Source organism: Cnephaeus nilssonii (assembly GCF_951640355.1).
Source record: "Cnephaeus nilssonii genome assembly, chromosome: 2".
NCBI lineage: Eukaryota > Metazoa > Chordata > Mammalia > Chiroptera > Vespertilionidae > Cnephaeus > Cnephaeus nilssonii.
The window spans coordinates 72,237,421-72,250,398 of record NC_137073.1 but is presented as its reverse complement, the minus strand read 5'-3'; the positions used below and the strand labels follow the sequence as shown (position 1 = coordinate 72,250,398).

Genomic DNA, 12,978 nt, shown 5'->3' with positions numbered 1-12,978 from the left:
AATTATTAAAAATGCTCATCTGTTGGGATGAGTTATGCACTTTAGCATCTAGGAGGGATCTGTTTAAAGTACTTGGGACAATGTTATTGCAACTCATTGTTGTGCATTGAAGTTAATAACTGAAACATTGGTGACCTCCCAGTGATTTTCTTTATCATGGTCCATCAGGATGTCTGAAGTTTTTAATTTCCCATTCCGTTTCATTTCAGATACACATTTTTCTACAGTGGCATTGTGAGCGACGTCCATGTGACTGAGCGTCCTGCCAGGGTGGGCATTCTGCTGGACTACAACCACCAGCGGCTTCTATTCATAAACGCTGAAAGTGGACAGTTGCTCTTCATCATTAGGCACAGGTTTAATGAGGGTGTTCACCCTGCCTTTGCCCTGGAGAAACCTGGAAAATGTACTTTGCACCTGGGGATAGAGCCGCCGGATTCTGCGAGGCACAAGTGATCACTGGCTTTCAGAGTTTGAAAGAACAGTAATTCAAACTCTGTTGGGGGCCCGTTGCTTTCCCATGGGTGCTATCCATTATTCAAAGTGTCTCCCACACATTTGCACTAATGATAGCTACATTCACAGGGATCATCACGTGAGCAAAACCACCAAGAAAACCCGAGTTCTTCCCTGCTTTGAAAGGATTTGTACCTGACGTGGGAACCAAAGCAGAGAAACGGACTTCCACCTGTCTTATTGATAAAAGAAATCCTCGGAAGGACAGATCTGAGTGAAGAGGGAAGACTGTGCTGGTAACCCCTCCCCTTTGTCAAGAAACACGGACTTTTTCCACAAGAGAAATGTCGCCTCACTTCACTAAAGGATGATGAATCCTAATCACAAGAGAAAGTTGATAATGAACTCTTTTGTAATAATATATGCTGTAGAACATGGGTCTCTTTTTCCTGAAATTTTAAATGTAGAAAAATGCTGAATATTAGAAATTTCCATTTTGTTAAATAAATGGTTAGAGTCTATAAAACAAAACATGTTATGTGAGCTTATGGTCTGTAACTTATCAGCTGGCCTCTCTGGACCAGGACAAACTGTAGGGTAAATAGCCATCACACTTTAGTGGGTCATGCTACTACTAATTTTCACCTGAGAATTTTACACATGTATGTTTTAAAACTTAAACACTTTCAGGTCAGTGTTATAGTCAACTACCCGAAGCCAGTAGTCCCCTTTTACTAGAAAAAAGTGCTAGGTCCTTTTTAGATATTATATTGAAATCTCTCAAAATCTTCCTAAAATGTGTGCAGAGTTGTGCTACTGGGGTATTGGGATTCCACAGAGGTGCCTAAGGGCCCATGTGGGATCCAATGGGAAAGCTAGGTAGGTATAAATTCAGATCCATATTCCATTTTGATCTGTTTTACACATTGGGTTCTTCATAATAATTCATTTGATGAAAATGTTTCTTTGGTTAAATAAAGTTAGAAAACTAGATAACCACTGAGGTTCAAATCTGGATTCTGTGATACAGGGTAACCCCAAAGTCCCTAAATCCTTCATTATTTCAGAGTCCCTTTTCTTTTAATATCCAAATACTAATTGCAAAAAAAAAAAAATGTTTTTTTAGCCCAAATTTCCACGAATTTCTGTAGATGGTTACATTCTCCTGGTTGACACCTCTGACTTCCTGCTTCTGAATTCTCCTCCATCACCTCTGACTACCTCACCACTACTTACCTCTTCATGCTTCCCTAGGCCCATTTGGTCTCCAATATCCCAAAACACAAACAATGCTCCTTTGATTCCTTAAGGCAGTGCTAACACAAGGCTGTCCTTGGAAGTGGTTAACACAGCTTTTGTTGAAAATTTGAGGTTAATGAGGAAAATTTCTTCATACAACCTAAAACAAAATAAAGCTGAATGTGAAATATCTACCATTGCCAGGAGTCCCTTCTGATCTTTTCTTCAGCCTGGTCTTCTTGCCACATTGAATAGACTAATCTCTCTGTAAGTTTCTGGCATCTCTTCAAACATTGTTTTTTCAAAACCAGGTAGGGGGAACTAGAAAACATCAACATATAAAAACTTCTTTTACCAATACAGACTTCTTTCATAATAGCAGGAGAGCATTCTATCTCAGTCTCTTCCAGCCTGCCCAGACTTAGGCTTCTCTTTGTAGAATTAAAAGGCCTACTAAATCAATTCCTCTCCCTTTAGAATGGCCTTAGAATCCTGTTAGTGTCTTCCTTTTAGTGAGTTTCTGTAGAACCAGCTCATTTCTCAACCTACCTAGAGCCCCCAGACTTTGTGCTGGGCTGCCCAGACTTTCTGTTGGACTTTACTGTGTACCAGGCACTTCTACTAGAGTCAGCATGTTGTTTGAGGATTTTATAACTTCTGAAAGAGGGGGTAAAATAATTAGGGAAGAAGAAGCACAATTCATTTATTCAATACATATTTATTGAGTACTTACTATGAGTTGGGCACTATTCTAGGTCTTGGGGAAATGGCAGTCATCAAATCAGACAAAACCCCTGCTTTCAAAGAGCTTATATTCTGGTGGAAGAAGACAGACAATAAACACATATGTAATATGTAAGTGGGGAGTAAGAACTAGGAAGAAAAATAAATGAGGGTAAGACAATAAAGAATAATAGGAGGTAGGGGCTGCTGTATATTTTAGTTATGATGGAAAGTAGCTCTGATAAGGTGACATTTGAATAAAGACCTAAATGAGGTGAGGGAGCAGGCCATGTGCATACCTGTGGGGAGAGAGTATTCCATGCAGAAGGGACAGCAAGTGTAGAGGTCCTGAGGCAGCAGCCTTGGGGGTGGGTTAGAGGACCAGTGAGGAGGTCAGCAGGGCTGGAGTGAAATACACAGGAGGGAGAGAACGCTATGAAAACAGTCAGAGTAGCTGGGGATCAGTTCACATGGCCTTAAAGGCTAAGTAAGGAACTTAGGTTATATTCTGGGTGAGTTAACAAGAAGTAGCAGGAATAAAGAGTAGATTCAAAGGCAGTCTCAAAGAATTGGCTCTTCACGTGTTTGGTATTACGTTTTTCAACATTAAACAGGATGTTCCATAAAGCACCCCCTGGGTTAGGCTGTACCAGCTCTTAGCTTCTGCAGAGAAAGGACCTAGTGTAGGTGGGAGAGAAGAAAAGTCATTCTTTGTTTCCTTCTCAGCTCTGTCCAGAAATCCTGCTCCAAGGGAACAGCCCCTGCTGACTCCCCATAATGGCCAGCCTCATGCGGAATGTGGGAGGAAACTGCTCTTATGGCTGGACCGACTCTGTGCTGAACTGCGTCTGCTTGCCTTTGATGAAAAGTTGGCCACCACCAAAGATGGTGAAATATCGTATCTTTTCAATGGCATGATTTTGCAGTTGCAGGGAAGATGAGATAATGATGTCGTCCAGGGAGGCTGGCTGGCCAAACAGGGCCTCCGTAGATGTGTATATATTGTGTGTGTGAGTATGTGCATCTGTATGTTGTGTATATTTCATATGTGTGACTATATATGTTTGTGAGTGTGTGTGACTTGGGGGGGTTGGAGGAAGTAGAATTATCATTACAATTCAGAGCTAGTTTTCCCATTGAAGATCTAGAAACTGGAACATCAGAGCTCCCAAATGCTGTCAGGTCCACAGGGACTCAGCCACATTAATCAAGCCCACAAAAATCTCAGTGATAGTTTAGAATGACAATGGCTTAATTTATAGTGAGAAATGAAATTGACAAAGGGGCTGGAGAACACATATCTGTAGTCAGAGGATACTCTCTCTGGGCCCCCGAGCTCCAACACCTGCAGGTACCCACCATGGTCCACCTTGGGCTGCACACATGACCCGTGGCTGTTTACCTCTTAAATCCCACATGCTCAGGTGAACTGACATATTGTCACACGGGAAGTCTCATGACGGTCAAAGGATTGGTGATCAAGGCAAGTTATGTGGATGGTCTCACTGACCAGCATTATTAAACTGCCCTGGCCAGCCATGGGCCCAAATATTTGGGGTTTCTGCTCTAAGTACTTTCTCCTTAATCAGAGCTGGGCTTCCCAGAGAAATCCTTGTCCTTTGTGGATTCTTATCTGTTCAGCCCAACTTCTTGTATTCACATTAAAAAAAAATGCTTTAAGACTACTTCTTAGGCTATCGTTTTCTTCTTCAGTGAGTGAGTACTTGATTAGATATCTAGGCCCTGTTCCTCCTACTTGTTTTTGTAGTTGTTAATCCTCCCAAGAATATTTTTCCATTGATTTTTACAGAGAGTAGAAGGGAGGGGGAGAGACAGAGAGAAATATTGATTGGTTGCCTCCCACACATGCCCTGACCAGGGCCAGGGATTGAGCCTGCAACCGGAGGTACGTGCCCTTGACCGGAATCAAACTCAGGACCCTTCATTCCGTGGGATGAAGCTCTATGCACTGAGCCAAACCAGCTAGGGCTGTTCCTCCTACTTTTTATCTGAAAATATCATACCTGCTATGACTATTGCAGATGATAAAACATAGTCTATTATGTGATGATCTTACTAATTTAATAAAAGCAAGCCATTCCTTATGTGACATCTCACTATCTCCTCCATGGATTGACTGCATGTGGGAGGAGGAGGACACTCATTCAAGGATTTGTTGTGATTGATGAGAGTGATTCAGAACACAGATCCTGTAATCATGTGGATCTGGGTTGAAATATGGCTCTGCTCCTTCATAGCTGTGTGACTGGGCAAATTGCTTAGCCTCTTTAAGAGTCCTTATTGTAAGGTAGGAATAGTACTAGTTATTATGTCATAAGGTTGTTCATTTGTTCATTCATTCACTCATTCATTTGAGTACTAATAAGTTGCCAAGCACTGCTGTAGGTACTAGGAATCCAGCAGTGATTGAAACAAATATCACTGCCTCAGGAAGTTCACATTCTAGTGAGAGGAACGACATGCAATAAAGGAGATAAATATATAAATAGTTTAGTACCAGAAAGTGATATGTACTATAAAGGAAAATAAAGCAGAAACATATGTAACATATAAATGAAAGAATTAAAAAATATAAAGTTCTTAACAGAGTGACATATAATGATAGCAAACACTTAGCTGTTATTAATTCAGCTATAACGCAGGGACTGGTTACAATGAAAGAGCTTAGTATAGCCCTCAGAATACCACAGTGTTCTCACACAAGCATTTAGTTATGCTATCCATGACCACTGTAATTCCAGTGAAAGTTTAATATTTTCCTGTTTTTACTCATTACAATCATTTAAGAAAAGTAGTTAGGAGAAAAGAAAAATGATCCTTAATTTCACCACTCAGAGACAAGCAATGTTAACATTGGTGTGTATCCACCCATTTATTTCTTTGGACACACACACACACACACACACACTTTAAAAATGCAAATAAAATCTGCTTCCATCACTTAAATCTATGTCTTGAACATCTTCTCACATCAACTACAGATTCATATCACTATTTTAATGCCCAATTGTTGTCCACTGGAAAGACTTCCAAATTTTCATTTCTATAAAAATGCTTTGGTTTTAAAGGTACCAATTTTACTATTTGGCCTAGAGTTTTTCTTGGGTTTGTCATGGGAAAGTATGTATTATTTCCATATTTACTATAAACTTGAATCAGTTTTTTATAAACCCAGCTGGGAAGACTGAATAGAAACTTCTTCATGACCCAAACTTGGCGCCCAGTTTTATTTAGAGTCAATGCAATGTCATTATATTTAACTATATTTAATTTAAATATATTTTAATTTAATGTTTACCATGTCAGGTCACCAATTCTTGCTAAGAAACAAGATGCGCAAGACATAATCTCTACCTTCAGGAAGGCCAAGACAGGCACACAGGTAACGTAACACACATACAGCATATTGGACAGAAGAATCACGGGGTTCCAAAGTAGGGAGGGAACATATCTGACTGAGGTGACCACATAATAACAAATGCTAGTTTTATGTCACTAGCATGTTGAATAAGACTCCTGAGATACAGTCGTAAGTGCCATTTTATTTTTGTCTCCTTGACCCCTTTTAAGTCAGTGGAAGGAGGCAGAGGAACTTGGGAAGACTGGGGTGGTTTTCTTAGAAGAACCATCTGAACTAAGCATAGAAGTTGGCCACACGGAGGGGACTGGGAGGAGCAGGAGGAGAGAGCGGGAGGAGGCTGTTACTGGGGGGCTGTGGCAGGGTCGGGTGTCCTGCCCACGCTTAGCAGCGAGGACTCACTCCCGGGGCGACCGTCTGTACTCGCGCGGTATGAGCTGCTCGGCGTCCCCGCCGCGGCCAGCCACGCAGGCGCAAACCAAGGCCGCCGACTGGGGGCAAAGCTTCCTCTACACCCACCCCCCCACCTCCGGACCGCAGCTCGGGGCGCCGAGGCAGCCAGCGCTGTACGTCTCTCCCGGGCACACGTGGTGCTGGGCAGCGCCCCCTGCGCGCACGTGTGACCGCGGCCGGCTCAGCGACACGCGCCTGCGCGGACCGGCGTCCGTCCCTCCGCGACGCCCTCGGCGGACACTGGCTCGGCGCGCACCCCGCCGCCCGCCTCTGGACCCTCAGCTCTGGGCGGGCCGCCGCCGACCGCACTGTGTCCAACTGGGCTGCCGTCTGCCAGGCGCTCTACGGAGAACAGCTGGAGCTCCCAAGTGCTGTCAGGAGGAGGACCGGGCTAAAAAGGGCTGCGGCTGGGACGATCACAACTTGAGTCTTCCTTCTCCTCACAGTCGTCATCGCCATTAGGCATTCGTTCTTCATCGCGAGAGAAGGGAAGGGGAGCAGCCCCCCAGCCACACCCCAGAAAATGGCCTTTCCTTGAACCCTTCGCTTTGCACAGCCTTCCTCTGCTGGGGTCCGAGGGAAGGAACCGCTCTCCCCCTTCGCTTCCCCACTCGCCCAGCTTAGCCTTTGCCGGGCACATGCTCTCCCTGCGGTCCGAAAAAAGGAGGCTTGTCGATGCCCAAGAAGGAGATCCCAACACGAACAGCCCCGAAAGCCTGAGTGAAGAGTTTCCTGAAGTCCCTCGGGTGCCGGCTTCCAGAGGTTGCCTTCCTGGTGTTGTCAGCTTCTGGAACGCCGGGCTCTGGCTTTATTGTCAAGCTCTGAGCAAGGAATTGTCCGCTTCTGCCCCACGTCTGTACCGTGGAGCTCTGTAACCTCGAAAGGTGCAATGCGACCCGTTGTTAGCTGCCAAAAGAAAAGTTCTGGGGTGTGCAACCTTGTCTTTCTGTGAGTTCCCCAAGCCACAGGTGAGACCCGATAGAGGCTAAAATGTGATCTGTAGAAACCTTGCTATGGGCAGCCGCAAACCCCTCTCCCCCTTCTGCTGTTGGCATGGGGGAGTAGGGAAAAGCAAGGTCATCGAGCATAGAGAATGAGCGTTCCTGTGCCCATACTTATCATATGACCTTGAAGAAGTTACTCTGTGGACATGACGGCAGAGAGCAAACCATTTGCTCTCTTGAGGTTGGTCACACTTTTATTGTCCGTAGTTCTAATGGGCTCCATGGTTAAAACATGCTAGTAGAGTCAAGTTTATCCTTGGGAGAGTGTACCTGTCAGCTGGTTATCCCTTTACCAGCTAGCCCTGCCCCTAGCAATGCAGCCAGTCCTCTCCCACAAACAGAGCTCCTCTGAGTGGCCCATCCTGTTTATCTTGAGTGCTTATTGCAGGCGGTACAAGCCAAGTCCAGGAAACATGGTTGCTGGAGGCTGTGGGGAATTTTGGGAGCACAGAGGCGGTGGGACTACTGAGGATCAGGAGGCCTGTGATGGAAACTCCTCGTTTAGAACTGCCTGAGGCTTTCTTCCGTTTCTAATTTGTGCTCAGCCGTTGGTCAGTCCTCACCTGGCTAGCGCAGTAATCATCAGGCTCTCTTAACTCTGAGTCCCTGCACATGGGGAGTGCATGGCTGTGAGATTGTCAGTGCTCAGAGATTTATGCACTGGGGCTGAGCGTAAAGCTGTGAGACAGGAAATCCTTTGCAAGAGATCTACCACAAGGGTACAGGCCTAAGTCTAGAGTCTAAACAAAGCCAGAGGTGCTTTGATAGAGTAATACCAATTCCTGCATTCACACTCTTATGCGAAATCCTTGTATAAATTGGGATAAAACCATAGCTAGTTCAACTTGGTCTCATTGGTTCTCTCTAGCCTTAGATGTAGCGGGGAAAGCCCTTAGTCATGGCTTTGCAGTGACCACATGGTTCAATAGTAAAGATTTGAGCCCACCCTGATTCAGGCCAGCTGTGCTCAGTGAGCCTTGATTTGGGGGTGGGGCATATGTACTTTGAAAAAGAACATGTAATGTTATTATGTTTCATATTTGAAAAACAAGAGGGAGAGTGTTCTTTTCTCTCTTTTTTTGGTGAAGAATTAGGAATTTATTAGGTCATCTGGAAAACCAGGTGGGCTGAGCCCCCAAATGGCGCCAGCTGAGTGTTCTTTTTGAAAGATAAACTACAATAAGTGAAGCTTAGTAAAATATACAGGAACTAGTGATTCTCAGTCAAGGAGTTTGGGGCATAACAGTGTCCTTTGGGCAAGATTCTATAAAAAATAAAAGAGTAAAGGTGAATAGGTGAGAAATAGCCTGATGCCTAGGAGGTCTCAAAGTTCAATATAGCTGGGGGAGGGGGGACAGTGGCTATGGGGGTGACTCTAGGATGTGACTGAGCAAGGCTCCGGTGGTGGGAGAGATTTTCTCTGAATACCCCAGGTTTTAGCTTGGGCCCTTATACAAAGTAGGCCGCAAATGCTGTTGAAAGTGAAGTCTGAAAATCATATAGGATTTGACTCTTCTTTAACACAGTTTACCTTCTCACAATTCAGGACCACTATGTATCAACTCCCTGCTTCTCTTCACTGGAAAATTTGAGGACCATCTCCAAATGGTTCCTGATTTGTAAGTCAGAGGGAGAAAAATGTTCAGGTCCTTCAAGCAGAAGCTCCCACCGAGTTTGTTTGCTGGTCACCGAGTTTTCTCTGGGAGGAATGACTAAAGGTAAGTGAAGCCTCAGGATCAAAATTATCATTCAGAAAGAGTGAGTACACTTGTTCGAAACACAAGCCATTTCAAAAGGTCATTTTAAAAAAAAAGAAAAATGTTAATCCTATCTTTCAGGAAATCAACTCTGTTGAAATATAATTTATACCGCTGTTTACTTTTGTCTTCTTTCAGTGAATTAAACTATAACCAGGCTTATTCCTTGATTTGCATTTCTCCTTAATTATTCTGAGCTAAGTTCTACCCTGCAGAGCTCCAGAAAATGGATAAAATATGTATTTGAGTGTTGAACAGCAGCGGCAGACACCTACACACCAAACCCTGGCTGTGTGGGACGCTGCCATTTCCCCAAGTCATTTCAGGTCAGGAACACCTCTGCTCCCAGAGAACAGCACCTAGGGCCCCCACATAGGGTTTTGTATGAGAATCAGGGAGCAGTACATTGCTTTGCACTCTCCCAAGAATAACTTTAGGGCTATGTTTCTGCCCCTATAGGCATAGAAGGGATTCTGCAATTATTCAGCCCAACAGGAAACCCTGTGAATAACCCCCATAGAGCTTGTAGTTGAACATCTAAACATGATTTTTCTCTCCCCTCACCCTAATAAGCAGAGTTTCTTTTAAAAAATCACATTAATATGTATCATTGTGGAAATTTTAGAAACTATAGAAAATTGTGATGACTAAAATAGGAAGTATTTATAGTTCTGCGGACCTAGGCTCAGTTGGCATGTACTTTGGCTTTGGGTGTTTGGCCTTCTGCCCTCCCCTAAAGCCCATGCAATGCCTAGAGGAGAATGAAATTCACATGCTGAGCACGAAAGACCATGAAATTAGGAGCTTGGAATCTCAATGACATTGTTGAGACACCATTCTGGTTCTCTCCCGCCTACTCTGAACTTTTTTCTAAAATTAAATATATTTTATTGATTTTTTACAGAGAGGAAGAGAGAGGGATAGAGAGTTAGAAACATCGATGAGAGAGAAACATCGATCAGCTGCCTCCTGTACACCTCCTATTGGGGATGTGCCCGCAACCAAGGTACATGCCCTTGACTGGGATCTTTCAGTCCACAGGCTGATGCTCTCTATCCACTGAGCCAAACCAGTTAGGGCCTACTCTGAATTTTTTGTTGCTTTCTTAGATAGATCTCTATCCTTTTAAGCCATTAAGATAGCTTTCTTTTGAAGTATATTCAGAAAAGTACATAACAAGTTTGCAACATTGTGAATTTTTTAAAAGCTGTTATATGTATAGTCATGTAACATGTGTATATCCAGAAAAAGAACATCACAGTAACTCCTAGCCACGCCCACCTCCTTAAGTGACTAACCAGTATCTGAAAGTATTGATTAGTTTTGCCTATTTTTGAACTTTATATGAATGAATCACTCAGTGATTTTTTTTTTCTTTGTTTCTGGCTTCTTCTACTCAACGTATTTGTGAGATGTATCTATGCTATTGTATGTAGCATTACTTGTTCATTCTCTTTACTGTATAGTTGTATAATTTATGAAGATACTGCAATTTATTTATTCATTCTTCTACTGATGGACATTTGAGTTGTTTCTAGTTTAGGGGCTATTACAAAAAGCACTGCTATGAACGTTCTTGTCCATATCTTTTAGTGAGTATGTTGGAGCATGGCATGTGTATATTCAGCTTCAGTACATACTGCCAAAGTAAGTTCCAGTTCCACTCCAACCAGCACTATATGAGTTTCAGTTGCTTTATATACTTGCTACCACTTGGTATTATTTGTCTATTTCACTCCAACCATTCTGATAGGTATATAGTGGTACCACATTGTGATTTAAATTTGCATTTCCCTGATGTTATAGAAGTTGAACACCTTTGTATGTATTTATAGGACATTTGGATATATGTTTTTTAAGTTTCTGTTTAAATATTTTGCCCATTTTTCTATTGTGTTTGTTCTCTCTCACTCCCTTTCTCTCTACTTTTTCTTTCGGTAGGATTTTTAAAAATATATTCTGAATATTAGTCATTTGTTGGATATATATTTTGCAAACATCACTGCTTAATCTGTACCTTAATTTTTCACTCTCTTAATGGTATTTTTGATAAACAGAAGTTTTTAATTTAGTAAAATTGAATTTATTTTTTATGGTTGTTTTTGTACTCAAAGCTTAGCCTACCCTACTGTCATAGAGATATTTTCGTATGTTTCTTCTCAAAAGTTTTATTGTTTTACATTAGCTCTCACATTTAGCTTTTATGTATGTGGTGTATAGATACACACATATAACTTATACATATGAAGTAATATAATTGATTTTGTGTGTATGGTATGAGGTAGAGTTCAAATGCATTTTTTTCCCTGACAGAAAAAAGTTGATCTAGCCCCATTTATGGAAGGTCACTTGTTTCACAAAGCACTGCAATGTCTCTTCTGCCACAAATGCCTAAGTGCTCCCCTCTTCTACCCTTTCCTCTGACAGGACATTTTCATAGGTGGTTCTCATCTCCTGGGTGTGGTGGTGGTGGTGGGATAGCGATTACCCGTCTAGATTGTGGCCTGGCTGGACTGAGGGCCTAGAGTCACTTGCTCAGGGAGGGGCCAAGACTTAGTCAGGTCAAAGCATCTTCTCATTACACAGAAGACACCCACCCTCTTGATCCAGTTCTAATGCTATTGATGTCAGAAATGCAGGCTAGCGCTAGTTGGTTTCATTTAAAGTTGGTTGAAAAAATTTCCCTATTTCTTTAGTCAGGTTAGTGCTTCAATAACTAAACCCCATCAGTTCCATAGCTTACAAACCAAATGTTTATTTCTTGCTCTTGCTGTATGTCCATTGTGGCTCTGTCTCATCTTGTTTTTGCTCTGGGACCCAGCTGCTGCAACAGGTTCTAACGGGAACATTGCTATCTCCTGCAGAGGAGGAGCTCAGGGAACCACCTGTCAGTTCTTAAAACTTTTGCTTGGAAGTGATCCAAGATCCTTCTTCTGTATAACTACAGTACAACCACCACATTAGAAAATTATTGTTGATAAATTACTATTATCTAATTCTCAGACCCCATTCAAGTTTCATTAATTGTCTCAATAATGTTAGTGCTTCAATAACTAAACCCCATCAGTTCCATAGCTTACAAACCAAATGTTTATTTCTTGCTCTTGCTGTATGTCCATTGTGGGTTGGCTGTGGCAAAAGTATACAGTTCTGAATTGCACATTGCATTTAGTTCTGTCTCTTTAGTCTTCATCAATCTGGAAAAATTCCTCAGTTTACTTTCATAACCTTGACCCTCTTGAAAATTATAGGCAGATTATTTTGTAGACTATACCTCAAAATTTGGGTTTCCTTGATGTCTCTTTATGATTAGATTCAGCTTCTTCTTCTTCTTCTTCTTCTTCTTCTTCTTCTTCTTCTTCTTCTTCTCCTCCTCCTCCTCCTCCTCCTCCTCTTCCTCCTCCTCCTCCTCCTTCTCCTTCTCCTTCTCCTTTTTTTTTTTTTTTGGTAGGAATATTGCAGAAATGATGTCATTTACATAATATTAAAACACCCAAAAAATGTAATAGCATATTTTTAGAGATATATACATATCTAGTAATGCCATGAAGAAAAGCAAAGGAATGATAAATACAAATTTAAGATGACGGTAAACACAAATTCAGGATAACAATAAAGTCTAGAGAAGAGGGAGGGGAATGTGATTGAGAAGGAGTTTATAGGGGCTCCAATTGTTATTTTATTCTTTATACCTTATACATAAATTGCAAATCTTTGTTTGCATGAAATATTTAATATTTAAAAAATAAAATTTGTTTCAGATCATCTGTTTTCTTCTAGAAATCTTATAGTTTGAATTCTTATATTTATGTATATAATCCACTCCAAGTTAATTTTTGTATATGGTGTGAGGTAAGGGTTGAGATTCATTTTCTCATGTAGAACTAACCAGGAGTTTCAGCACCATTTGTTGAAAATATTACCCTTTCCTCATTAAAATGCCCTGGCAACTTTGTTGAAAATCAAT

The 12,978-nt window shown here is 42.0% G+C and overlaps 1 protein-coding gene across 1 annotated transcript in view; it reads left to right on the top strand.

Annotated features, from left to right (window-relative positions):
- CMYA5 (cardiomyopathy associated 5) overlaps positions 1–456 on the top strand; it is a gene marked incomplete at its 3' end in the record, with an annotated part of 92,336 nt that extends 91,880 nt beyond the window's left edge. The window contains exon 13 of the mRNA XM_079800740.1: positions 210–456. Coding sequence (XP_079656866.1) covers positions 210–456 — 247 coding nt within the window. The remainder of the gene's footprint in view (positions 1–209) is intronic.
- Positions 457–12,978: the final 12,522 nt, after the last annotated feature.